Source organism: Bombyx mandarina, chromosome 03 (assembly GCF_030267445.1).
Source record: "Bombyx mandarina strain Sakado chromosome 03, ASM3026744v2".
NCBI classification, from domain to species: domain Eukaryota; kingdom Metazoa; phylum Arthropoda; class Insecta; order Lepidoptera; family Bombycidae; genus Bombyx; species Bombyx mandarina.
Genome location: NC_143210.1, coordinates 4,419,993 through 4,447,985, shown reverse-complemented (window position 1 = coordinate 4,447,985; position 27,993 = coordinate 4,419,993). Strand labels below are relative to the sequence as shown.

The 27,993-nt window shown below is 41.7% G+C and overlaps 1 protein-coding gene and 2 long non-coding RNA genes across 3 annotated transcripts in view; 1 reads left to right on the top strand and 2 right to left on the bottom strand.

The window, feature by feature from the left end:
• Window positions 1-27,993, bottom strand: part of LOC149503261 (uncharacterized) — a 92,088-nt gene that overhangs the window by 22,486 nt on the left and 41,609 nt on the right. The window lies entirely within an intron of this gene.
• On the top strand, window positions 930-3,688 carry LOC149503264 (uncharacterized). Its single transcript, XM_089738312.1, has 3 exons — window positions 930-1,630; window positions 2,059-2,126; window positions 3,171-3,688. Exons 1-3 carry the CDS (start codon window positions 1,546-1,548, stop codon window positions 3,411-3,413), a joined length of 396 nt encoding a protein of 131 aa, XP_089594438.1. The 5' UTR covers window positions 930-1,545; the 3' UTR covers window positions 3,414-3,688.
• LOC149503263 (uncharacterized) lies at window positions 7,852-27,362 on the bottom strand. Its single transcript, XR_016325625.1, has 3 exons — window positions 27,254-27,362; window positions 8,493-8,641; window positions 7,852-7,965 (listed from the first exon to the last, which is right to left on the bottom strand). It is a non-coding gene; the product is annotated as an uncharacterized LOC149503263 (long non-coding RNA).

The following is a 27,993-nucleotide window of genomic DNA, read 5'->3' as shown; positions in this document are numbered from 1 at the left end:
CATCTTCATTTTATTTCATTTCGCTCCATATTAACATTTTTCATAAAAATAAGAATATAAATTAAAATAAGACATGACCTAAAGGTCTTAGTTACCAGGTCATAAAATCCCATAAAAAAAAACAAATATTCGAAGGACACTGGATGCATTCTTTAAAATTATTAAATTAAAAGACATCTTTCTTTTCTTCTATTTCTTGGTATGTTTTAAATTTCCTTTGAATAATACCATTTTCCGTACCATGCCACTGTCAAAACGGATATTACAATTTACGCGGCCCATTTGCAAGTAATTTCAAGCCATAAAGAAAAACAGCATTATGAGTAATCACGTAAGTGCGTGACAGCCTGTTGCGAAACAGCTCCCTTCGAAACTCATATCACCAGTTTATCCAGACCTCTAAAGTCACTTGTAACTGCCAATCAAAGTACTGTTGATTAAGCGGCGAGGGTCTCCGGAAACTGGCCGTATTCGTCGCGACTATCACATTTACAGCCATGAAACACATAGATAACAAGGTATAGACTTCACGGAAAATCCAAAGGCTCTTAAACAATGCTATATATTTTTTGTATAATACCTTAGTTCTTACAAGAACAATATGGATAATATATAAATTATTTGTCTCAAAACGTACGTAAGGTAAAAATCGGTTTACATTTTTCTGTTCAACAGTATACTTTCATCTAGCTTTCATTCATACGATACGACGATGTCAAAATAATGTTTTGGCCCCTAGTGATGACCATCGAAATGTCAGTGAACATTAAAGTCGATATTTCCCAAGGGAAAACCTGTGTTAAAGCCGAGAACAAAATTTAATAAAACAGTGTGTGAAGGTTTTAATTTTTATTTAATATTTCTTTTTTATTATGTACATCTCAGTAATGTAAATCTAAATCTATAAATGCAGTCGAAGACTTAATATTATGTACAATTAATCTACAATCCACATTGCAAGGCAGAAACTAATATCTATTAGTAGTGCGCATTAGCATGAAATCTAATCTCAAAGCGTATTGCTAGAATGGGGGCTTTCTGCACACCAGAATACTGCATAAACCAGCATTTACTAGTAGTAGGGCCTTTTGTGAGCCACTACAGATTTATACTACCATGCTGCCTATTCTATTGAAAAGCAGTCAAGCATTCTGATTTGAAGAGGACAGACATAGCTATACAACTGAAACTTGGATCTCACAGGCTTTGAATACCTGGTCGGCTTTAAACCGATTTACCTATCCACAAATTAAAAAAAATATGTGTGGTGTCGTGGTACACCGGATAGGAACGAAGTTCCATATTATAAAAATATTAATTTTAAGTTAATAAAAATCTTACGTTACGGACGTTTTTTCCCTGTTAGGATACCCCTCTGCATCGTCCCATAAGGAACTTCGTTCCATAAATTACAGTTCCTATATCCACACATAGCTGTCTTATTGCGATTCATTTTTGTGTCGTAAACTGTCCGTAGATAATTTTAAGCGTAGCTCAACAGACTTTTTGTCATTACTCAATCTGCGCTTGTCAAGAACTTTAAGCATGACGCTTTTACTCAAAGTTACCCTTGTAATATTCGTTTCGCTTTTGTGTTCGGGTTTTGATTGTTATCTTGTAATGAACAAAGGTAAAAATATTTTTTAAGGCGATGCAGGTATATCGAAATTATTCGTTTCCTTTAAATTTATTGTCGTCTAGTAGGATTAATGTTTTAATAAAATCATATAGTAAGGGAACAGGAAAAGAACGTAAATATTCACTCTATTCTTTTGTAATAGATGCTGAAAGGATTTCATTGAAACTACACATGATTAGTCGTTTTAAAGTAATAACCGAACTTTTCAAAATTATTATTAAGGCTGATAAAATTTTATTTTATTCTTTAAAGTTTACAATAATATGCATTTTACATTATTTAGGCTTCGAAATAATGTTAATACAGCCAGTTGTGGGCGTATTTCCGCCAGAAAAAACTATAAATTTTGATCAAACGCTTCATAAGAGCAGATCCCTCTAGCTTTACATTAATAAGTATTAGGTTTCATCATGTTTCAGACGGGAGAATAACTTCCCCCAATCTCTTCGGCTTGTGTTCAAGTTTTCGTCAATCGCTGCACAAAAAGGTAAGTCTAATATATTTTTACGAGGCTTCATTCGCAGCTGCGCCTCTACCTGCTGAAATTCTTATCTCTTTAGGGGACTTCTTGATTAAACACACCGAAACGTCTTTTCTGAAACATTCATAACATCCAGCTGTTTATTAAACTCTTGAAGTCTGAACGTACATACAAAATTTAAAACTCCTTTTCGTTTTGAATGATAATAACGTCACGTTTCAAGGTGGTGAGAATGAATCAATTTACCATAGTTCATTGAATGTCGTCAAGAATGTTAATGTAGATAACGATGAACTATATAATGTTGCTGATTTAATGCCATAAATATTTTACATTCTTTTTTTTTTAACTGTCTATTTACAGCCAGATGCTTTAATGAGTTTAAATAGTTTCATTCTGTGTTTAAATTGTTTTCTATTCAGCAGCAGACCATCATTACGAGTTTTTTTTTTTTTAAAGTAGCATCGAAATTAGTTCAAGAATGACTAAAGAAATAAATTTCATAGCACTGTTCTCTCTCGTACCATTAGGTATCTCTGTGTCGTCAAGTAACATTATCATTTTTTGTTTAAGTAAAGACCATCATCATCATTATCCTGCCCTTCTCCCAGTCACCTGGGGTCGGCGCAACATGTTTTCTCCTTTCAAACTCTTCTATCATATACTATTTCTTCGCTCAATCCCCTCTTACCCATATCGTCTTTCACGCAATCCATCAATTTCTTCTTAGGTCTACCTCTTCCTCTATAACCTTCCACATTCATTTTTAACATTCTTTTACCAACCTCATTTTCATTTCGTCTTATCACAATGTCCATACCATCCCAAACACGCACTTATCAGCTTCTCTGTTACAGGTGCCACTTTCAGACTTCCCTCTAACATGTTCATTCCGCATTCTATCCATTCTCGTTACTCCACACATCCATCGCAACATTCACATCTTTGCTGCATGTTACACGCGATGGTAATAAAACGCTGTCTGTGTGTTTACCAACGTGAACTAGTTAAGATTTTTTTCACGTGAATTCACCACCTCAATTATTTCAGATATGGTGTATAATTTGCAAAGGACTAGATCCATCGTGTTTTAATAACACGACAACAACTTCAAGACCTAGCACATCACCGTCTTCCTCGATACCGTCCACCAGCTTGCAACCTGTCACTACAACAAAAACAACAACATCGGCAACAACAATTGCAGCTTCAACGACACCCAATCTAGCGTCTTCCTCATCAGCATCACGTCCAAAATCTACTGTAGTTGAAGATAGTACTGTAGCAGAATAGAATAGAATCTCTGGTTACCGTTTTATAGAATATTAAAACTCATTTTCCTTGATGGTGTAGAATATTCAAAACAGTTTATTTGTTAATTAAAAAAGAATTTGTTACAAGTATTTTACAAGCTTTTACCACGGCACGATTTATTTTTTAACATCTTTAAACGTAACCCTCAATTTCGAAAACATTCTTTACAAATACCCTGAGGCACGCATTCTAGGTTCATTTAAAGTAATGGCTAATGTTATAATTACATTACAAAGACTTGTTATCTATTCAATTTTATTTATTAGGTATTTTTGTTCTATCCAAAAGTGGCAGACTATATTCATTTGTTAGGTAGATAAATTTCGTTAAGGCTCTTTTGTATAATGAAATTTTCTCTCCGCTTTTATATTTTAATAAAATAATTGAAAGTAATATTATTTATATTATTACATAGCATGGACATGGTAACTTGGCATGACAACAACAGCTTGGAGCCACAGGCTCTTCTCCTCCGTATAAAAATATATTGGTCTCATACCGTATGTATTGTAAGTCCGCTCAGAGATAGGTATCACCGGCCTGACCATATGATACCGCGAAGGAGTCATGCGTTCCGGCTTGGGAAATAGGTCAGCCATCAAACAAAACTATTGAGACTTCAGACTTAAAGTCTCAAGATTGGTGGTGGTATTGACGTTGTAACAGCTTCCTCACATGACGCCCTACCACCATTGACAAAGGTATAGTTAAATATGGTTAATAGTAATAGCATGCAAAGGAAGGATATAGAGGAAGAGGTAGACCTAAAAAGAAATGGATGGATTGCGTGAAAGACGATATGGGTAAGAAGGGAGTGAGCGAAGAAATGGTATATGATAGAAGAGTATGGAAGGAGAAAACATGTTGCGCCGACCCCAGGTAACTGGGCGTAGGGCAGGATAATGATGATGATGAGTAATAGCATGCAAAAACAAAACATGAAAAACGAACATTTGTTATCATCAAAAGCTTACAGACTTCCACTACTAACCTAAGGCTCTCAACAATATCTGCGTAATCCGACCGAATAAAAATGTGAAATGAATACGATCCAACGATTATCTTAATAAAAGCCCAACATCTTTTAATCTTAGAAATGATGTTTCTCGCTTCTCAAACTTTACTCAAAGATGAAAAAATTGATAAACCCCAAAAAAAAGGAAACGTTATTTTTGAGCACAAGATAAATAAGACGTGATTTAAACTTCAACAATGAGCTCAGCTTGTTTAGATATTATAAATTTAGTATGGCTCGGCTAGCGTTAAGTTACAACAAGACAAAGTTAGAAACACAAACATTTATTGATAGCTCTGTTTGTATCCGTTATAATCTTACCAAATAATTATACACGTTTATACCGCGCTATTTAGTAATAATGATGCTATTATAAAGTAAATATGCAGATTGCAGTGCTAAAAAAATCGAACTCTCCCCACATCACAAATGTTCTTTGATCCAATCAATCATAATCTCTATTTGTAAATTACTTAGGAACTTGGCATATAGCATTGTGTTTAGTGTACTTTTGAAAAAACACTATTTATAGATAAATATTAAGTCGGAAAACAAACATGAATTATGCTTGTATTCGAGTTATTTATTTATGGTTTATTGGTATTGGTTTTGTTTAAGTACCATCGACACACGGCAGGTAAAATGCGATGATTTTTAACAAGCCTTTGTTTTTCAAGCACAGTTGCAGATACTTTTTTTTTTCAACTAATTCAAATTGTGAATGCGACATGAAAATTTTAAAAGCATTAGAATATAATGTTAGCTATAACGTTTCATAATGAAGCGCCAAATATCCAAGCCTTTATCTGCAACGTCGGTGGCATGACCGCGATTTTGCATAATAAATCCTCTAAAGTTCAACTCTGACATGAATGAAGTACAGCACCCCTCGACGTGAGAGAGAACAGGGAATTAATTTAATTTTTGCAAACGAGGTGAGACTTAATTATGTTAACTTTAAAAACCAAATTCATTTGTAGGGAATTCGCGGCTTAAGAGCATGTTTTTACACGACCAACAAAGCAAAAGTGTAATGTTTTTCAACCGTGAACATACATGTGTGTCTTTTTGACACTTCGAAGATAAGCAGCGGCTTTGGCTCTAGCCGTGGCGTTGCTGAAGTCCATGGGCGACGGTAACCACTCACCATCAGGTATAGGGTAGGGCCATATGCTCGTCTGCCTTCAAAGGCAATAAAAACAATTATTTTTTTCACCAAATAGTCAATTGTGAGAATTTTTTTACGGACCAAGTGGGTAAAAATGCTAGTGTTAATGGTGCATTATTCAAATTCATTGGAAGGTTTCCTCTTACCACAAAAAACACTAGGAGGCTAAAGATTAAGAATAAGGATTTAATGTCAGAGAATCTTAACTTTGATCGTTTGTCTTTCTGATAAATAAGAACCCCATGTCTTTTTTTTGTTTTTTTATTAATGATGCATTACTGGTGGCCCAGAGACCTTTCCAGTTTCACCAGGACAGGTGGGCGAGCACGGGCTCAGCCAAGAGGGGTGGGATTTGCTAACAGCTGCCCGAACGCCTCCAAAGGAGACCTAACAACTCAAGAGCAACTGCTTCGCGAATAAATCTACTACCAGATCAAAATCGCGACCCGCTGAGAAGATCCCGCGAGAAACTCAACGAACTGATACATGGGTTAGGATACACGTCGAACTCTTTGCCGAGTTCGACGAGTAGGGCTACCGTGGTCCGTAAGCCTGCTCCTAGTGTTAGAGCTGAAGGCGTCTAATGCAAAGGTTATTGGATCTGATGGATCCGTAAGGGCGTGTCTAGGGCGTCGACGCTGACTGGCTCCTGCGTGATAAGGATTCAGGGAATAGTCAGCGACGGCAACGATAAAGCGATTATCACGACGGCGCCATATCTTATTATCTCTTATACTGAAGACATAAATTACAACTTCTTGAAGAATACGTGGTTTACGGTAGGCATCGGCTTAGCTCTACCCCTGGCATTGCTGAAGTCCATGGGCGACGGAAACCACTCACCATCAGGTGGGCCGTGCGCTCGTCTGCCTACAATGGCAATAAAATAATAATAATGATCATTATTATTAACGTTATTGAGATTAGATTTCGCGATGAATCAATAAAATTGAGTTACAAAAATCATTACCTGATCAGGTTTGTCTGTTGGGTTCGACGATGCGTTGTTTTGTACTCTACCTTTGTATACGTGATTCCATCAGGAAGCAGACTGACTCGGTGCAATAATTAGAACTCCTGACCGCTGAATCGAGGGTCGAGGTTTCAATTTTCACATCGGACAAACACTCGGCTGATGATCAGGTTTATCTGCTCTTTGTCACGGCTTTTAAAATCTGAATGTGTGTATATATTTTAACTATCAATATATTTTTTTACTGGCGGCAGGGCGTGGTATTGCGTCGCCCGTGTAGATACCATCACTCCGCCTTTTCTGCTGTGACACAGTAATGCTTTTCGGTTTGAAAGGTGGTGCAGCCGTTGTACTGTCCAACTGAGACATAGAACGCATAGCTCAAGGTAGCTGGTGGATTTACATTTGTTAATGTCAATCGGTTCCGGCAATCGCTTAACATTAGATGGGCCGTGATCTAGTCCACCCATCTAAGCAATAAAAAATCACTTAATTATTATTTTAAGACCGCGCGGCTAGATTACTCATTACGACAATGAACCAATGTTCCGGCTCGAAGGCCTCACGAGTCTTTCAACACAATCTTTGACACAACAACAATAAAGTCTTTCACAATTGAGGCTATCTTATATAACCTAACTAGCTCGTTCACTCGTCTAGAAAAACGGCTGGCTACCTTTGAACAGACTTTTATTGTGTAAACCTTTTTTTTTTTTCTTTTTTTTATTGCCTCTGTAGGCAGACGAGCATACGGCGCAACTGATGGTGAGTTGATGCCGTCACTTATGGACATCAGCAATACCAGGGGCAGAGCCGCTGCCTATCGCTAATTTTTTTTTTTTTTTTATTGCTTTGATGGGTGGAGGAGCTCACAGCCCACTTGGTGTTAAGTGGTTACTGGAGCCCATAGACATCCACAACGTAAATGCGCCACCCACTTTGAGATATAAGTTTTAAGGTCTCAAGATTGGTTACAACGGCTGCCCCAACCTTCAAACCGAAACGCATTACTGCTTCACGGCAAATATAGCCAGGGTGGTGGTACCCACCTGCGCGGACTCACAAGAGGTCCTGCCACCAGTAAAAAATTAACATAAATTTATAATAAAACATTAAATAATTAACAACACCTTCATCTTAATAAAAGGTGATTGTAATAGACCATCACATCTTTTCTATCCCATCATCGTCCTTTCATCTAATGGTCACCACAGCCAATACACTGTAGCTATAGAAATTTCAGGAAATAATACAACATAAATCTTAGGCACTGTTTACTTTGATTTCAAACAAACAAGTATACTATATGAGGAAGATCCGTTATTGCATCGTCGCCCGTCTAATGTTTGGTCTTCCCGGAGCTGGATTTACCTTTCTGGAATAATGTTCTAAAATTACTAAAGCCTTTTTGTTTGCGTAATTACTGTACTGATGTATTGTATTATTATTATCTAACTAATATTTTTGTTAGCCAACAGTGACGCTGTTTATTTTTTAATTCATGCCACTAGCGGGCGGGCCAAGGGGCGAAGGCGATCCTCCTACAGGATTATTGCTCTTAAAGGAACGTGTGATTTATGCTGGACTCGGTGGCCGAAGGTCCACCGATTAATTACTGATAAAGATAGCCCTACCGTATCGGTATTATACGCCTGCACGGTCAGCTACCAGGTTTGAAGTCGTCGTGGCCTAAAGGATAAGACGTCCGGTGCATACGTGTTGAGCGATGCACCGGTGTTCGAATCTCAGGCGGGTACCAATTTTTCTAATGAAATACGTACTCAACAAATGTTCACGATTGACTTCCACGGTGAAGGAATCACATTGTGTAATGAATATCAAACCCGCAAAATTATAATTTGCGTAATTACCTAACCAAAACCAAAACAAGGTACTGCCTACCTCTTCAGGTTCATCTTCGAATTCAAAGTCCTTGGAGAAATCAAAGTTCTTAATCTGAGCTGGCAGAGGCCACTCCAGTTCGCCGATGTCATCAGTGACTTCTACATCGTCTGTCTTCGCGCCTTTGTTCTTCTGAGACTTCGAGCGCGCTAATAAGCAATAGAACCAATAATTAATTTAAATTACAAACGTTTCTCAAACGTATTTATAGCAAAGAGCATTCTACTTTTTTTTTTTTTTTTATTGCTTAGATGGGTGGACGATCTCACAGCCCACCTGGTGTTAAGTGGTTACTGGAGCCTATAGACATCCACAACGTAAAGCGCCACCCACCTTGAGATTCAAGTTCTAAGGTCTCAAGTATAGTTACAACGGCTGCCCCACCGTTCAAACCGAAACGCATTACTGCTTCACGGCAGAAATAGGCAGGGTGGTGGTACCCACCCGCGCGGACTCACAAGAGGTCCTACCACCAGTAATAATGCACAGAATTGGTTCTTAACATGTTTCACTTTGGGCATTATGTTTTAGGTATTGTTGTATACATATGTATAGTAGTATCGGAACACTAAATTAGAATAGACCACGATTTTTACAACTTTTTAATAATTTATAATCTTATGTACAAAATTCAGGCTTTATTCTTAAATCTGTATTTGACAATTCTCTTTTTCTGACATCGCTGTCACACTTTTATCTTATTGCAGTGTTTTCAATATCGATATTATGTTAATCATCCAACATATATACATAAGGTATACTTTGTATACAGTGTATATAATTTGATTCAGAAGATCATCAAAATCACGTTTTTTTTTTTTATGGCCTGCTCGTGCGGACTCACAAGAGGTCCTACCACCAGCAATTACGCAAATTATAATTTTGCGGGATTTGATTTTTATTACACGATGTTATTCCTTCACCGTGGAAGTCAATCGTGAACAATTGTTAAGTACGTATTTCATTAGAAAAATTGGTACCCGCCTGCGGGATTCGAACACCGTTGCATCGCTATGTACGAATGCACCGGACGTCTTATCCTTTAGGCCACGACGACTACCCGGTCGTGGACGGGCTTGCGGTGCGCACTCTGCGTGCTGTGGGTCTCGTCTGCGGGGGAGTTGCTGGACTTCGACCGGGCGCGTCCGTAGGTGGCGGATCACGGGCCTCTGGGCAATAGTCACAGGGGCATCGCTCCTTCTCTCCCGTTGTGTTACGGCGGGAGAGATTGAGCGACGCGGACCAAAACCAGCACCGGGGGCTACACGCTCTCCTCCCCCTTCACCTGCTGAAGGGTGGTTCTTCTGGAGATGCGTGGGCCTCCACTTTTTTCCCTTTTCTTTGTTACTTTATTGTTTTGTTTTTACTGTCCCTTGGTAATTTTTTATTTATCTTAAGTTTTACCCTGTCTCTTTCTCTTCTTTTGTTTCCGTTCATTGTTTTATTTTACATGCCTTTCTATTCTTCTTCGCCTGTGGTTTTATTTTGTTGTATTTGGTTTTATTTTCATCTTCTTTCCTTCTCATACCCAATTCTAAGCTCTGACACCCGGCGAGAGAATGAATGGCTGGTGGGGGACCAGTCGTTAGGGTGTCCCAGGGAACCGTACCCCGGGTTAAAAAAATAAATAAAAATTTATGTAATGGCCAGTTTAAAAAAGTTATTACCCCAGGAGGGTACCTCCCGCTCAGCGGGAGGAGAATCCCTCCGTGTGGCCGACTCGTCGGACGCACGCTGCCCCGCGTACTCTGGGGGGGGCAAAAACTGCCTAGACGTCAGGTCCGGGAAGGACGGAGTTCAGAAGAAGAAAATTATGTCCGAGAAGGACCCTGAGGTAAGCTCCTTAAGAGCCGATGTCGTGTCGGACAACGATATGGCCACAGTTGGTTCGGCCCAGTCGTCGACCCATTCGTCGCCGACACGACGACGGCGGAAAAGGGTGCTCAATATAAGCTCGGACGGGCTGAGTAGCAGCTCCGGCTCGGAGGCTCAGGATCCGACAGGTGTGAAGCCCAGAGCAGTCACGCCGTCAAAGCGTGGACGGGGACGCCCTGCGACCACAGGGCAGTACGTTGGCATGGCCGCTGCCAGGCAAGCGTACCTCAAGGCACAAAAAGAGGAGAAGGAGCTCACTGAGAGCGCGCGTACCACACGCCACAAGAGGAGAGCGGCTGAAGGGTCTGTCCCTAAGCCCGATGCCGAGCGTAGGCTCCATCAAAGTGCAGAGGTGGCCCTGATGGTCGCCGCCAAATCCAGCAGCCCGAAGGGCACGTACGTGCGTGCACTGAAGGAGTTGGCAGTCACTGTCAAGGAGGCCACGGAGGACCTTGTGGGCTACACCGCAGCCGAAGAGGCTAAGAGACTGCGAGCGGTCAACGTCAAGCAGGAGCAGGAGATCCTGCAACTGCGTAAGGAGCTCGATGAAGTTAGAAGGGAGTTGGCGAGGGTTTCGCAGGTGCTAGCGTTGCCCACATCGACTGCGACCCCGGCCCCGAACACCAAGGAGGAAGAGGAGGAGTTGCGCCTACAGCGCATTATGCGAGCTGTCGGCACTATGCTCGACGCTCGCTTTGAAGGGCTGGAGGCACGGCTTCTACCGGAGCCCCGAATGCGACCACCGCTAGCGGCGGACAAGCAGAGGAGCCGGGAAAAATCGTCTAATCCCCCTGTCGTCGTTGACGCTGCACCGGATGCGGCACCGTCATCAGTGCCACCGATGACATTGGCGAAAAAGAGGATGCGTGGCCCCAAGAGAAGTGTCACCGCGCAAGCGGCTTCATCCGAAACGCACACCTTCCTCCCGGCTCCAGCTTCCATGATCGAGAGCTGGTCAACGGTCACCCGTAGGGGTGCTCGACCGAGGGAGGAAGCAGTGAGGACGGTTCCAGCGGCAGCTATCGCTGAAGCGGAAAGGAAAGACCGGTCTTCTGTAAAGAGGAAAGAGAAGAAGCTGCGCCCTCCACGCACTCAGGCCGTTGTCCTCAAGCTGCAACCAGAGGCCGTGGAAAGAGGACTCACGTACCGCACTGTACTCGCCGAAGCGAGGGCCAAGGTAGATCCTGGGGCACTTGGAATACCCATCCAGCGCATCCGGTCTGCAGTGACTGGGTCTAAGGTGCTGGTAGTGGAAGGTGCAGACCAGAGCGCCAAGGCCGATCTCCTGGCCCAAAAGCTTCGTGAGGTTCTGCCCGCAGAAGGGGTCATAGTGACCAGGCCAGTAACGACTGCAGCCATCCGCATCAGCGGACTGGACGACTCCCTGATGCCGGAGGAACTTACCGCGGAGCTTGCCCGGATTGGCGAATGCGCTCCTGATGCGGTGAAGATCGGAGACATCAAGTATGGCCCAGGCGGGATGGGTCAAGTATTGGTCCGGTTGCCCGTCGTTGCCACGATGAAGGTTCTCGCCGTTCCAAAACTGAGGGTTGGTTGGAGCGTGCTCCGCGCTTGTTTGTTAGAGGCTAAGAAGCTACAGTGCTTCCGATGCCATGAGCTAGGGCACGTGAGCGCCCGATGTCCTTCGTCGGTCGACCGCAGCCGGGATTGTTATCGGTGCGGCCAGACCGGCCACGTAGCGGCCGGCTGCTCTCTTGCACCACACTGCGCTGTATGTACCGCTGCCGGCAGACCGGCGGACCATGTCTCCGGGAGCAAGGCTTGTGCCAAGTCCCCGAGACCGAGACTTAGAAGAGGAACTTCCGCTGCACTTGAAAATGCACGGAGGCAGCCCGGTACGGCTATGGAGACATCGAATGGCGTCCTGCTATGACAGGTGTCCTTCGATTCCTGCAGGGGAATCTCAACCATTGCGCCAGAGCTCAGGACCTTTTGTTCCAGAGCATGGCGGAGGGGTTGACCCATCTTGCGGTGGTCGCCGAGCCGTATCGGGTCCCTTCGAGCCCCGATTGGGCGGCCGATTTGGAGGGCCGAGTGGCAATCATCCGGCGTTGTTGTGTGGGTGCTCCGCCTACGTTTGCCGTTGTTGAAAGAGGTCGCGGCTTCGTTGCCGTCCTCTGGGCCGAGATATTCGTGTTGGGAGTGTACTTTTCCCCAAACAGGACGCTCGCCGAGTTTGAGGTTTTCCTCAGCGAGCTCAGCCGCGTCGTTGGAAGGTCGCACTTCCGACGGATTCTCGTTCTGGGTGACCTAAATGCCAAGTCATTGTCTTGGGGTTCCTCTAGGACGTGCCCCAGAGGTAGAGCGGTGGAGGAGTGGCTGGTCGGAAGCGGTCTCCTCATCCTCAATCGCGGTACGGAACTCACATGCGTGCGACGTTTGGGTGGGTCCGTGGTGGACGTTACATTCGCCACGCCTGACGTCGCATATCGCGTGCGCGGTTGGGCGGTGATGGTTGGCGAGGAGACCCTCTCCGACCACCGTTACATCCGATTCACTGTCGCCGCGACCCCGGTGGGTTCTGTTCGGGGCTTTTCCTTGCCCATCAGTGGCAGCGCTAGGGGTCCTCGTTGGGCCCAGAAGCGCCTCAACATCGAGCGGTTGCGTGAGGCGGCCATAGTGCAGGCGTGGCGTCTTGACTCGCTTGGCGAGCCAGCAGACGTGTGCGAGGGGGTGGAGCGTCTGCGCGAGGCAATGTCACGGGTGTGTGACGCTGCTATGCCTCGCGTGAGAGCTCTCGCTCCTAAGCGCCAAGTTCATTGGTGGACCGAGGAGATCGCCAGCCAGCGCCGGCTATGCGATATTAGTCGTCGCACATACCAGCGATATCGACGACGAAGAACGCGCCGGGACCCCGACGAGGAGGACCGCCTGTACGAAGTGTACAGGACGGCGATAAGAACCCTGCGCTTGGCTATCGGGGAGGCGAAGGAGGCCGCCTGGAGCGACCTACTGGCCTCGCTGGACCGTGACCCGTGGGGGCGGCCCTACAGGCTGGCGCGTAATGCGCTTCGCCGCTGGGCTCCTCCCGCAACCAGCACCCTGCCGCCGGAAACATTGCAGCGGGTAGTCGGGGGTCTGTTTCCCGATTTATCCGGGACGGCCTTCGTCCCCCTGTGATGACAATGGCGCGGATTGCTGATAGCGAAGAGCTTGAGGACGTCTCCCAGGTGGAGTTCGATTTGGCTGTGCAGAGGATGCGGGCTAAGCGCACGGCACCCGGTCCCGATGGGATCTCGTCCCAAGCGTGGGCGCTCGCCTTGACAGGTGACGGCTTGGGGCCTGCCCTCCAAGGGCTATTCAGCAGGTGCCTCCGTGAGGGCAGGTTCCCAGAGCCATGGAAGACTGGTCGGCTTGTCCTTATTCCTAAGGAAGGCCGGCCACGTGACGAGCCAAGCGGGTACCGCCCAATCGTCGTGCTGGACGAGGCTGGTAAGCTCCTCGAGCGCATCGTCGCCAGTCGCCTCGTCCAGCACCTCGAAAGCGTTGGGCCTGACCTGGCTCCTAACCAATATGGTTTCCGGAGAGGTCGCTCCACCATGGACGCGGTCTTGCGCGTCCGCCACCTCTCCGATCGTGCGTGCTCCGAGGGGGGCGTGTTGTTGGCTGTGTCGATTGATATCGCCAACGCCTTCAACACGATCCCTTGGAGCACGATCGTGGAATCGCTCCGGTTTCACCGCGTCCCCCCTAGTCTCCGCACCCTGATAGAGGATTACCTCTCAGGGCGAAATGTAGTCTTCCCCGAGAGGAGGGGGTGGGGACGGAAAGCGGTGTCGTGCGGGGTCCCGCAGGGGTCGGTACTGGGACCACTCCTGTGGGACATCGGTTTCGACTGGGTCCTGCGCGGGGCTAGCCTGCGTGGCGTCGACGTAGTGTGCTATGCCGACGACACGCTGGTGACGGCCCGCGGAGCTGACTACAGAGCCGCAGCGATCCTTGCGACGGCGGCGGTCTCCACCGTCGTTAGTCGCATTCGGAGATTAGGTCTTGAGGTGGCCCTCCGCAAGTCCGAAGCGGTGTGCTTTCACCCAGTCCGGAGGGGGCCTCCTCCGGGAGCGAATCTCATAGTCGGCGGAGTATCGATCGCAGTCCAGCCGAAGCTCAAATATTTGGGCCTTGTGCTGGACAGTCGATGGCGCTTCGACCACCACTTTGGTGAGTTAGTCCCGAAGCTGCTGGGGATGGCGGGCGCACTAGCCCGTCTTCTCCCCAACATCGGTGGTTGCAGCGCCGGCGTCCGGCGTCTGTACCTGGGGGTCGTGCGCAGTATGGCTTTGTACGGCGCTCCCGTGTGGTCGCCCGCACTCTCTGCACGCAATGCAGCTTTGCTGCTACGAGCGCAGCGGGTGCTCGCGGTGAGAGTTATCAGGGGGTACCGTACGATCTCCCGGGAGGTCGCCTGCGCCCTCGCCGGTTCCCTTCCTTGGGATCTCGAGGCTGAGGTAGCAGCTGCGGTATACCGGCGCAGAACACAGTCCCTGAGTCGGGGACGGACGCCCGGCCCGTCGGCTGTCGGTCGGTGGAGGCGTGCTGCGCGTCATCTGGCGTACGCCAAGTGGAGGGAGCGGTTGCTGGAGGAGCTTGGCCAAACTTCAGTCACTCGCCGACGCACCCTCGAGGCCCTGGTGCCCGTGCTGGAGGCATGGTCAGATAGACGACACGGCGTGCTCTCCTTCCACTTAACGCAGGTCCTCTCGGGGCATGGTTGCTTCGGGAGGTACCTGTGGAAGGTCTGCAGGAGAGAGCCACATCCGGGTTGCCACCAGTGCGGGCATCCGGACGATGACGCTCAGCACGCACTCGAAGCGTGCCCGCGTTGGGAGCGCTCGCGGCGAGACCTCATCGCGGTGCTGGGGGGAGACCTCTCCTTGCGGGCTGTCATCGCCCGCATGCTAGAGGACCAGAATTCTTGGGAGGCCATGACCAGGTTTTGCGACCTGGTCATGGCGTTCCGTGAGGCTGAGGAGCGCGAAAGGGAGTGGGATCCCTCTTCGGCTTCACAGCGAAGAAGGCGGAGTGGGCGGCACGGGCGCGAAGCTCCCGTTCATCTCCCGTAGGGGCTGTCGGGTGCCGGGTGCGGGGGTGCCCGGTACTCGGCTGTTGGTCCGGTGGTGAGGCGGCGCAAGGTGGCTCCTGTGCACCGCTCACGGTGTGTCTCCGAGACGAAGTCCTGCGGGATTTTCCCGGGGATGGAGTGCCGTCCTATTAACAGGATGGGTACCGGCGACGGCGAGCCTTCGGCGCGCACTGTGCGGTACCGTGGGTTTCGTGGAGTCGGAGTGGTGGGGCTCGATGGGGTTTAGTCGGTAGTCGTTCTGCGGGGCAAGTGCTTCGCGCGCCTTTTTCAAGGCGTAGTCTCCTGTGAGAAATTGGGGGAGGTGAAGGACCTCGGCTCTTCTCTTCTCCCCTTCTTCCTCTCAGGAGGCGCCGGAGTCCGACATAACCCGGTCCGTTACCCCCCTCGACCGGGTATCCGTAAATGGATTCCCCAGCGTTAAAAAAAAAAAAAAAAAAAAAAAAAAAAAAAAAAAAAAAAAAAAAAAAAAAAAAAAAAAAAAAAAAAAAAGGCCACGACGACTTGTCTGATTGTTGGTCTTACATTCGTTTGCGCTCTAAAGTTTTCGATTCTTAGATATACATAATGATTTTCTTGAGTGTATGTATGACGGTAGCGAATAAATTATTTTTCAGACATAAGCGTCATAAAGGTTAAACGTTAATGAAATAAATCAACAAACGTAGTCGGTTTTCTTTGAAACGATCCAAACTTGGATCACACAACCCTGTTTCTGAGTAAACAGGAAATTATAAGTACGTCTCCGTACAACAAAAGGTTCATTAATTTCGATGCGAGCTGAGCGAGTGCTATTGACAACACTAACTCGTATACAACAGGCCGAATGGATTGAAATGACAAGTAAATTTCATCAATGAAAGCGTCCTGTCTGAACAAATGTGATTGGTATAAGAATGTTTTTTTATCAATAAAAATTATGTATTCGGTTTCATAACAGTCTTGGTCTCATATCATAGTATAACAGATTCAGAATCTCTCAGGAATGAATATTTGTAAACTAGCGATGAGAGAAATAAAAGCCTTTATAACTGTCCAAAAATGAATAGCTAATATACTCGTAGATTGCGAGCTATGAGTAAAATTTTGAACGTGACAAAAACTTTCTAAACATACAGAGTTGGAAGGGTTAGAATTAAAATTTAAAAGGGCAAGCAGAGTGTGCATACAATTAAATTTGTTGTAATTAACCTAGGAACTTTATTGCTCCGAGGTGTCACCACTGCACCAGCTGCGACGAGGACACGGCAGAGCATAGGTTCGTGTACCGCACTGTTTTCGCGGAGCAGTGCCGTGTGCTCGTCGTGAAGTTAGAGCCGGACCTGTCGCTGGCGTGTCTCGACTTCTTCGAGTCCACCATATCGCAGAAAGAAGCAGCGGAATGGGAGAGGGAGAGTCTTTCTTCCCTGTTGGCACCATGCCGCCACCTCCAAGCCGGGGTTTGGAGGACGTTGGTCCAGCCCCGTCCGTTGTGATGATCACGGAGTGACTTGAGGGGGTCGTAGCTGTGGCAGAGCAACGCGGCGTTTTATCGCGTTTCAGGCTGGGTATCCTAGAACACCAGCGAGATAGCCCGGGTGGCCTAGCGGATAATCGTACTGCTGAAGCCAGCTTCGTTGGTCGTTGACTATCGCCTCGGTGACCTGTCGCTCGGGTATCTAAAGAGTGGCGCCGCAAGTCTGGTAAGGGTATGACCGCAGGAGCCCCTTTACTCTGCCCGATTTTGACCCCAGGCGGAGACCGAGTGTCGGGTGAGAAAATGCAAGTGGGCGTAGTTTGGTGGGTAGAGCCCTAACCACATCATTGAGCCCGCGGTCCACTCTCAACATCTGAATGACCACCGGCATGATAATATTGTCGCCTGCTTCAGTAAATATAACCAAAACATCGGCCAAATATTTATATAAAATTCTTCAACAGCGAATAAACAAAACAACAGGTGGACTCAACTGTTCTATCTTTGTTTATTCATAATTTATCATAATATCAAAATAATCCCGCAAAAGGTTCACCAATTAATAAACATAACATTAAAACGCTTGGAGACACCAAAAAACGAACAAAGAACGTTACGTTTCATAATAAAATTACGTCTGATAATATTAGATAAATAAGTACGAGGTTCGTGCTATTACAATGTCCCGAAAATATCTCTGAAAGGCTTCCGAATATTCAAGGAATGTGTGTCGCTCACGCAAGGACCGTAACCAAATATCATGGGGCGTTTATTTAGAAGACATGTTAAATTCTCACGTACATAACTGTATTAATTTTGCTTGGACAGATGAACAGATGAGCTAACGGCCGAGAAATTAATTGAAAATCATAGCTCATCTAACTATCTTATACCTTTAAACGAGCAATCCTTGTATATTAATATATACCTATATAATCTGAATCTCTGAAACGGTTCCAACGATTTTCATAAAATTTAGTATACGGGGGATTTCGGGGGCGATAAATCGATCTAGCTACGATTTATTTTCAAAAAATGAAATTTTACACACTTATAGCGAATATAGAGGAGGAGCGTAGAACGATAATTGTTTTTTTTTTAATTATGCAAAAAAGATTACACACACTACCACGTATTTGACACACACATATATATACTCTATGGTTTATTGTTAAACTTTTCTTATTGCTTAGAGCCTGTGGTCAAACCGAGAATAGATTAAATATTTTTTATCTTTATTAATATTTGTCTATAGTGTAGTCTATAGTGGCGAAATCTGTGATTATAGAAGTAATAATAGTCTTTGCCAATAGAATTATAATAGTGTACAAACTAATAATTTCAATTAATTATAATCGAATTTCGGCTACCGGGGGCCTTGTATTCTAGTAGTCACTAGTAATAATAAAAAGTTAACGAAGAAATCTACCTTCAGAAATAAGGTCGGAGTTATTTTTTTTTTTTCTTGTATTAGGTTCACACAACTGGATGAAAACTGCACACATAAACATTGAACTTATTTACATAAAATAATACATTATAGAATTCACCCTTTTGGGTGTGAACACATCTTGCTTAAGAGCGTTTGTGCTTAAGATAAAAATATCGTTAACTAGTTTCTAGATAAGTGACTAGTAAAATCCCATAAAATCCACCCATAAAATCGGACTGAGAGAACTGAGCAGGACTTTGATATTAAAAACAGCGGACTAACTATCTGTCTAAGACTGAGACATTCAAAAAATTCATGAGCAGACATGTAAACCAATTTTGGTAACTCATCGAAACTATCACTACCAAGAATTTATTATTGACTAGCTGACCCGACAGACTTCTTAGTGCCTCAATCGATAAATAAAATACCTAAACTTTTGTATAAAATAAACTTAAAACAAAGAAAACGAATCCGTCCGACGGGGGACACATCAAAGAAAAAACAAAATTGTTATTTTTATTTAATTCCGAGCATTTTCATATTTATCTACCTTTTAAGCCTTCTCTGGACTTCCACAAATAATTCAAGACCAAAATTAGCCAAATCAGTCCAGCCGTTCTCGAGTTTGTGTGGTTCATGGTTCCGTATCAATAACCTATTATTGAATAGTAAGAAAACTAAATGTATTAAATTTACTTTAAAATGTATTAAACCATCTTTAAATGTGAGACAAGTGGATAGTGATGTAATTGTTTCTGAGGAATAATTGGAGCTTGTTGAGTCAACCGTATTTCTTGGTATAACAGTGGACTCCAAACTGCAGTGGGGACCTCATATTCATAAATTGGCGAGTAAGCTCAGCTCTGCAGCATACGCAGTAAAAAAAATTAGAATGTTAACAAACGCGGACACGGCTCGTTTAGTTTACTTTAGTTACTTCCACAGTGTCATGTCCTATGGCATTTTGCTATGGGGCAATGCCGCCGATGTAGAAATGATATTTATTCTGCAAAAAAGAGCTATACGTGCTATTCATAACATGCACTCAAGGGAATCCCTGAGGGAGAAATTTAAAGAAATTAAAGTTCTCACTATGCCATCCCAGTACATTTTTGAAAATTTGATGTATGTTCGTAAACATATTGAGGAGTTTCCTAAAAAGTCGGACATACATAATAGAAATACTAGGAACAAACACAAGCTTGTTGTGCCGATGAGTAGGTTACATAAGATACGAAATTCATTCGGGTGTTTGTCTGTGCGCCTGTACAACAAAATCCCACAAGATGTTCAGAACCTACATATACATAGGTTTAAGAAAACTGTTAAAGAACATCTGTGCAATAAAGCTTACTATAATGTCAATGATTATCTAGAAGATTGCACAAAGTGGGAATGAGTTGCTCGCTCCGGGCATTTCAATATTGTAGTAATTGTTGCGTTATAATACTCATTGTAAAAAATTCATATTAAAAAAAAACTAATATTAAAAAATTAATAAATAATAATTTCTTTTTAAAAAAAAAAAAAGACATGCCCGCTGAGTTTCTTGCCAATTCTTCTCAGGACGGAGGCTAGTTCTTGTGAATTGGCGGTAGTTCTTTTGACGTTCAACAAGTATGTACTTTCATTTATGTTGAATAAAAAAAATTTGATTTGATTTGATTTTAGCGAGACTAACGAACAACAATTCATTTATATATATATAGATTACACTATATACTATATACACACACTGTATATCGTAGTATATAAGATCACGATCGAAAAATCATTCTAATCCACAGAGACTGTCTGACAAAATATTTCAATTAACTATAACATATTTTTGCACTCCTGACTCCTGAGTACACGCCAAAAGCAATTCAGATAACATATTTTTCTAAGCCATTTTCCTTCCGCATATCCAATCCAAGATTACGGAAACGACGGCATTCAATGCACGAACTTAATCTTTATATTTATAGCTAGCTTTTGCCCGCGACTTCGTCCGCGTGGAATAGTTACTTTGGCATAACGCTAACTTTTACCCGCCTCTTCATTTACGTAGAAAGTGAAAATATTTTTGAATAACAGAATTTTAAGGAGCTATTTAAGGTATCAAAATCACGCTTTTTAACCGACTTCAAAAGAGGAAGCTATCAATTCGACCACCATTTCTTATCTATTTATGTTCACAGATTTCTCGAAAATGCTTGAACCGATTCTGATAATTATTTTTTCTTTTTTTTTTGTTCGAAAGTGTAGACTTCCCGAATGGTCCTGTAATCATCAAGATGATGAGTCTTAGCGTTATAGCCTTTCTCAATAAATGAGCTATCTAACCCTGAAAGAATTCATCAAATCGGACCAGTAGTTCCTGAGATTAGCGCGTTCAAACAAACAAATTCTTTAGCTTTATAATATTAGTATAGATAAGTATAGATTACTAGCTGACCCGGCAAACGTTGTTTTGCCATATTATATAAGATTTCTAGGGAATTTCTAGTGTAGAAAAAAATAATAACTTATTTTAAGTATATAAGGAAGTGACAAATAAGTGAAAGTGGCATGTAGCGCTGTGAACGATGAGGAAATATAAAAATAACAAAACCTCATTCAACCACATAATGCCTCACTATAACAAAAAAAAAATTGTCCAAGAAATAAAAAATAAATGGTAGGGCTGGATAACCCTTAACACTAAGGGGTATGAAAAACAGATAGTAGCCGATTCTTAAACCTACTGAAGATGCATGTCAAATTTCATATGTCAAATTTCATAGAGGAGTATGGTAACTAACATTGTAACACGAGAATTTAATATATAAGATTATAAATTGTATCAAATAATTGTCATGAAAAAAATATGTAATACATTAACGAATTTCACAAAGAATTCCAATTTATTCAATTTATTCATAATCTCCTTTTTATCTGTTTTTTTTTTAGTATCTACCAATGATTTTTTATACAACAGATATCTTCATAGTAACTGACTCTTCAAATCTGATCGCGCCATATATATCTACATATCTACCGATATAGTGCACACACATGTTGACAAGTAGCATTAATGAAAAGTACAAAAGATGGGATAAGCGCGTGAGTAAAAAAGGCAGCTATAATTGGAACGATTGCACTTGTTATATTATTATTGCATTTGTTTAGACGCGACTAAAGACGAAACGTCCCAATTGGCCTGTTTTCGAGTCATATCTGCTTCTTTTTACATATAAAATATCATTGGTATCTACAGTCAAGCTGCTATCAATAAAAATCAAATTAAGTACGCTACATAATATCAATTTTTATCTTTATTAATGTCAAAATAGTAAACTAGAGATCTCGAAGTTTTGAGATATCGATTGTAATTGAGTTTCAATTAATGGGCGAAGGTTATTACAAAAAGAAAGTATTTCGAGAAATAGTGCTAATTGTACTTTAAACCTTTTATCTTCGATGTCTTTATCGTCTTGAAAGCTTACCAAAAAAAAAGCCAACGAAATTACACTACACAATAGGTATAGGGAAGGGTCTGGGGTGTCTGGGGACTTATCTCAAAGGCGAAACGGAAATGTACTACGGCCCTCGCCCGGTGAATCTATGACCCCTCGAGGTCACTAGATTGGGTAGGAAAAAAACTACCATTGTGCTAATATATAGGCGGAAGACAATTCTCATTTACCGAACCTAGTAAACTTTTTCATGACAATCATTTGACACAATTTATAATAATCATCTATCTATTAATACGTGAAGCAAAAACTTTGTACCCCTTTTTACGAAAATTGCCCGAACAGAGGGGTATGAAATTTCCCACACTTATAGAGAACATAGAGAAGGAGTGCAGAATTCAAATATTTTTATTTTAAAAATTATCCATTAATAATATGTACATTAAATCAATAAAAAAATCATTACACATACCTACCGTGTATTTGACACACACACATATTTAAACTTTTTGTTTATTGTCAAACTTTGGTTATTGCTTAAAGTGTGTCAAATTGAAAATAGATTAATTTTATCTTTAATATTATTTGTCTATATTGTTGTAGTCTTGGCCAAATCTGCGATTATAGACGTCTATTAGTCTTTGACAATAGAAAGTTAATAATGTTCAAACTTATAAAATAATTTGTAATAAAGTGAATGCAGCTAAATCCGCGATTACAGATTGGATTTGCGGCAGGAAAATGTCTACGAAAAATATTTTTCTGAAGTGTGTTTGGCTTGTACTCAACAGTGCAAAAGTAAATGCTTGACAATCTTTATGCTCAGTCTCGTAAGCCAATAAAAAAACATCACGCGACCCTACAGTCTACCTGATGGTTAAAATACAACCTAAAACAAGTGTAAGGAGTAACTTTGTCTTATTTGAATTCCAGCTGTGCAATAAAATAAAAACAACAATTTGCTACATATAGTCGCACTACTTCCGGGAAGCTGTAATATTTTTGGGTTTGAAGAATAGTTTATATACAGCGCAACTGATATTTCAACCTCATTTCTCAAGGCAGGTGTGGGCTTTCACGTTGTCACATCTGAGGGCTCCAGCGAAAACATCAAGACACAGGTGGCTGACTTATCTAGTGTAATAAAAAAAAATGTCTCTTTTATTTTCGAAAATAAATCTTTTAGCACCATTTGAATTTGAAAATCATAAAAAGAGACAAACCTATAGATCTATGTATGTGTATATTTTATAGATAGATTATATTTATATTTCTATGTATATACATGATTTAGCCTGCGGGAGATTGAGAAACTTCTAAAGATTTTTATTTTATCAATGAATTTCTTAGTTTATTTTTCACAGATAATTACTAAGACGACACGAAAACAATACCTGTCAATATGGATTTAAATTTTCACTCGGAATTTTCCGGGACCTTATCGCCTCACAATGCCTAACAAAAAACTCCGCGTACAAAAAAACATCGCAACGATTTTTCTTCTGATTGGATTAAATCGTCTACTTAACTTCGAGGTTGAACTGACTCATGTCAATTTATGATCAAATACAATTTATTATTTGCATATGTTCGTAAAATCGGTTTAAGAAAATTTGAAATATACACTTAAGTTGTTTTACACTTACTACATGCAATTTTTAATTATAAACCATTCTTAGTACATGTACTTATTCCAAATTTATTCTTAATTTGTATTAATATCACGATTATTGATAATTTAATTACTCAAAAAATCATATGTTTAAAGTAACATTTCATAAAGATCAAAAAGGAATAACTAACTGACAGGTAAAGTTAATAATTTATTGCTACATTGATAATGTAAGCATTTAAAATCGGTGTGTAAGTATTTGAAGACATGACAATTGTTTTACATTTGTTAGGATTATAGCTTTCTCAGATTCTGCAAGATAATGCCTTGCTTTGTTGTAAAGCTAGATACAACTTTCTAATTAAAAACTTACTGCTAACTTTCCATATACAATAATTAACAGGTAAATTCTTATTTAGAATGTGAAGAGAATTTGAAACATATTTTTTTAAGTTCTTTAGTTTGAAAGTCGATCAGCTGTTATTTGAATATGACGCCATTTTAATTATTTAATCTCTTCTCACCGGTATTACAGACACAACTACGATTTTCGCAGATAGCAGTATTTTCAGAGAATGATATCAGCATATTGTGAGCACTTGCCCGTCGTTACTTGTGATAGGGCGTAATCTGAGTCTACACGGATACGACACGCTCGCGATGAGAAACGATAATTACGTTGAAGTGTTCATGAGCCCCGGTTATCATTTAAAATCATGACATTAAAAACAAAACTTTGTCGCTTGTAGCAAAATGATCTAGGCCCCTGAAACTACGATACTTTAAGACAAATATTTTTTTTTGTATGGAAACTAGCGACATCTTGTAGTGGATGCCTCTAAACTTATATGTTAAAGATATATGATAAAGTTATTGTACAACTAAATAAAAAATTTAAAAAATCATACAAGCCTTTATTTATTATACACAAATTGATTTAATTTTATCAATTTGTAGTTTCTGAAAGTTTACAAAATCCTTCATTAAAAATAAAATATAGGATAGGTAATATGTTACTGCCATCTACAGGAGCAATGAGAAAGTAATGGAAGCGAAGCCATCTAGTGGCCGACACCCGTAAACAAGCCATCTAGTGGCCGACACCCGTAAACATTTTTTTGAGTGCCTGTGTTGTTTATTTATAACTAATTTATGTATATTATCTATAAAATGCTCTAAGCCGCCTCATTGTAACATGACTTTACAATCATTAAAACTTTTCCTAATGGATTCCATACACAAAATAAATGGGATGTAAACCAATCATTATCACTTCACTAGATATTCATGAGAGTTTAATATTATTCATGAATGGATACGTATAAAATATACATGAACCATCACTAATCTATGTAGATTAAATTCAGTGGAAAATTTGATTTCTTTAATAGGACCCCGTTAATTTTAATTTTGATTCTTCGGGCCTATAATAAAATGTTTAAACTAACAATAAAGCAAGTGTGTGTGTGTGTTTTTTTTATTGCCCTTATAGGCAGACGAGAATACGGCCCACCTGACAGTGACTGGTTAACGTCGCCCATGGACTTCAGCAATGCCAGGGGCAGAGCCAAACCGCTGCCTAGGTTGGTTCTACGCTCAGGCAACAACACAGCAAATGAACGAGATCGTCTATTGTATAAATATCTCATAATTTTGTTTTTAGAAGAAGAAAAAAGAGATTTGCCGTTCACAGAACTCTCTAGAAGAATTTCCACTGTGTGTGAATTCTATCTCATGCTCTCGCAGATTAAGTTCTGTATAAGTGTCTTTAGCGTATTGTTTCGAATGGTATTCTCGAATTGTGTCATTTCCGCTTCATCAAATATCAAATTTCTAAAGTACTTTAACTCCATAAATTGTATAAGAAAGTATGAGATTTTTTCATTGATTTTTAGTCCACCTCGACGAAGCCAAGCTAAGAAATAATAATAAAACTAACCAATCTTTCTTGGCCTTTGCCGTAATATATTAAATATTATATTCTTAATGTGACGTCAAAACGCATTACCGTAAGGCAGAAGGAACACAACCACATACTGACTCGCGCAAACATTTTCCGTATACTTAATTAATTTGATTGAGTTTAGAACGAGAGAAAATTGTTTTAGTTGAAGTCAAATAAGATTAACGGTACGGAAGATACGCATATAGAAAATTTTAGAGACGATAAACTGGCTGGTATACCGTGCTACTGTTCAATTGTAAAGCGAGATTTTGAAACTTAGAATAGAATTAAAACTTTTTTCAAAAGATGCATTAATGGTACTATAAACTGCATCAATAATTGAAAAAAAGCAACTACGAGACACTATTTTCGTACATCTCAAACCATATATGTATGTAATATCAAAACACCCACAATAATAACTTTTTATTAATAACTATAAATCTTAATAAAGACTTGGCAGCGTTATACGATAGGACACACGCTGTTCTCAACGAAACATTAATAAAATCACAATATCTACATTATTATCTACCCTCACTGTGTTCTACCGGCTGATGGCCTCACGATACACTGAAATTCTCGGCGGATCTTATCAATTGGTCGTGATTCCAATCCAGTAGTAGATTCTGAGAAGCACTGCTCTTGCTAGGGCCAGTTTTAGCACATTCGCTCAGTTTGAGCCCCGTATGCTCACCTATCAGTAAAAGCGTAGCTGAAATAGCTTAGGCTACCAGTGAATAAATAGCGAAAAAAAACCAGTTTGAGAGCATTTTAGTGACACAACCACATAGATACATTATTGATACACACTATTGAAACAATAGTGGTTGCCTCATTAGGATTTAATAGTAGCGCTGCCCTGAATACTCTCATCGCTGCTCAGATTTATTCTGATCGAAGCTATTAACTTCGTTGTCAGAGAAATTTGCAATTAGAGTTTGTTCCTTTTTTTTTATTTTTTTTTTATTGCCCTTGTAGGCAGACGAGCATACGGCCCACCTGATGGTGAGTGGTTACCGTCGCTCATGGACTTCAGCAATGCCAGGGGCAGAGCCAAGTCGCTGCCTACCGCTTAATACTCTCCATAAGCCTCGTTTGAAGAAGGACATGTCATAGCGCTCGGGTAACACCGTGGAGGGGAGCTCATTCCATAGCCGGATGGTGCGTGGCAAAAAAGATCTCTGGAAGCGCACTGTGGATGACCGCAGTGGCTCCAGGTAGTATGGATGAACTCTACTCCGGTGGCGGGTGGTGCGGTGGTAAAAACGAGATGCCGGTATCATCTCGAATAATTCCTCAGAGCACTCCCCATGGAACATACGGTACAAAATACAGAGGGAACCGAATTCCCTCCGCAGACCCAGAGGTTAATTGTGCGTAGTGTATTATTTATTACTCTTGACGAGCGAAACTAGTTTATCATCTTATAACTAATTCATCAGGTGCTATGAAAGCCATCCTCTTTGAGACATCAGGTCAAAGTTTCAATAGTATGTTGTAGCACTTGTAACAAACACCCTTCCGATCAGAACGGATGATTGCTTCGCGCCCCATATTCTGAGCCTACTCAGTCCCGCCTAATTCTTCGAATCAGCACCGACTTCGGCTTTAGTAGGTGTGATAGCAATAGAAACTTGCGCCTCATTAATTTTAAAAGCGGGCGTTTCATTGTGATCTCTATATATCGGGTTAACCACTCAACTGTCCCACAGATGTACCCGGAAGCCAGTGCGCCTGTGAGAGCAGTTTTTTTAAACAAAGTTATTTCATGTCGTCGCGTGGCAATCGCTGAAGACGGATTGTCTGTAACTTGGTTTATCCAACATTTAATCCTCGGTATATCGAAAACGGAATTAGCTTCGTCATGAAGCTTCAAAAGAAAATTTCCTTTAAGACTTACCAGCCTCTACGGAGAGCACAAGAAACACAGCGAACAATACAAAAATCGCTTTCATGTTGTTTTTTTTTCCAACTCACTAATGTACAAAATAAAAGAACGCCAGCTATTTATATACTATTTTTTGCAAATGTAGCATAAAATTCTAGATAAGAACACTGCAATTTTGTAGTAATTTCAGTATCTAGACCAAATAAGGCTAATGATAGATAATTCGAGTGGTTTTCACTGATACTGCGATAATTATGAAATACGTTGATGTTATTTAGTTTTTTTTTTATGTAATATTGTTTTAGACCAACGCTCCTCAAAGTGGTGGCTTAGAACCTGAAAACCGTGGAAATCCTGGAACCCTGTTGAACTTTTATTTTTATTTAATTGTTTTTATGCGTTTTTTTTTTTAATCTGGAGGAGAAACTGACAATTTCACTAATTCAATTAACAGCGAAATTTTGTATTTGGTAAGATTAAAAGCTGATATAGGATTTTAAAAGTAGTTTGGCTATGGGTCTCTAACGTCATTTTGGAATGAAGGCCTCTTGCCCAAAATGGCAGTTTGGGATTCCGTGATTGAGATGAGCAACCACTGCTGAGATCATGACGCCCCTAAAGTTAGCTCTTTGCTGAAGGACCTACTGCTAACCCTCACATCTCTTTTATCGTAGAAAGCCACCCGTCCACCACTCGTCGAGGTGGGATGCAGAGAAGCATGATGGAACCGATCCCTCGGAGCTTACTGTACG

Excerpts from the sequence above, each read along its gene's own strand:
- LOC149503264 (XM_089738312.1), top strand. The coding sequence starts at position 1,546 with ATGACGCTTTTACTCAAAGTTACCCTTGTAATATTCGTTTCGCTTTTG. Across the intron at positions 1,631-2,058 it reads TTATCTTGTAATGAACAAAG|ACGGGAGAATAACTTCCCCC; the intron begins GTAAAAATATTT and ends ATCATGTTTCAG. Across the intron at positions 2,127-3,170 it reads GTCAATCGCTGCACAAAAAG|ATATGGTGTATAATTTGCAA; the intron begins GTAAGTCTAATA and ends CAATTATTTCAG.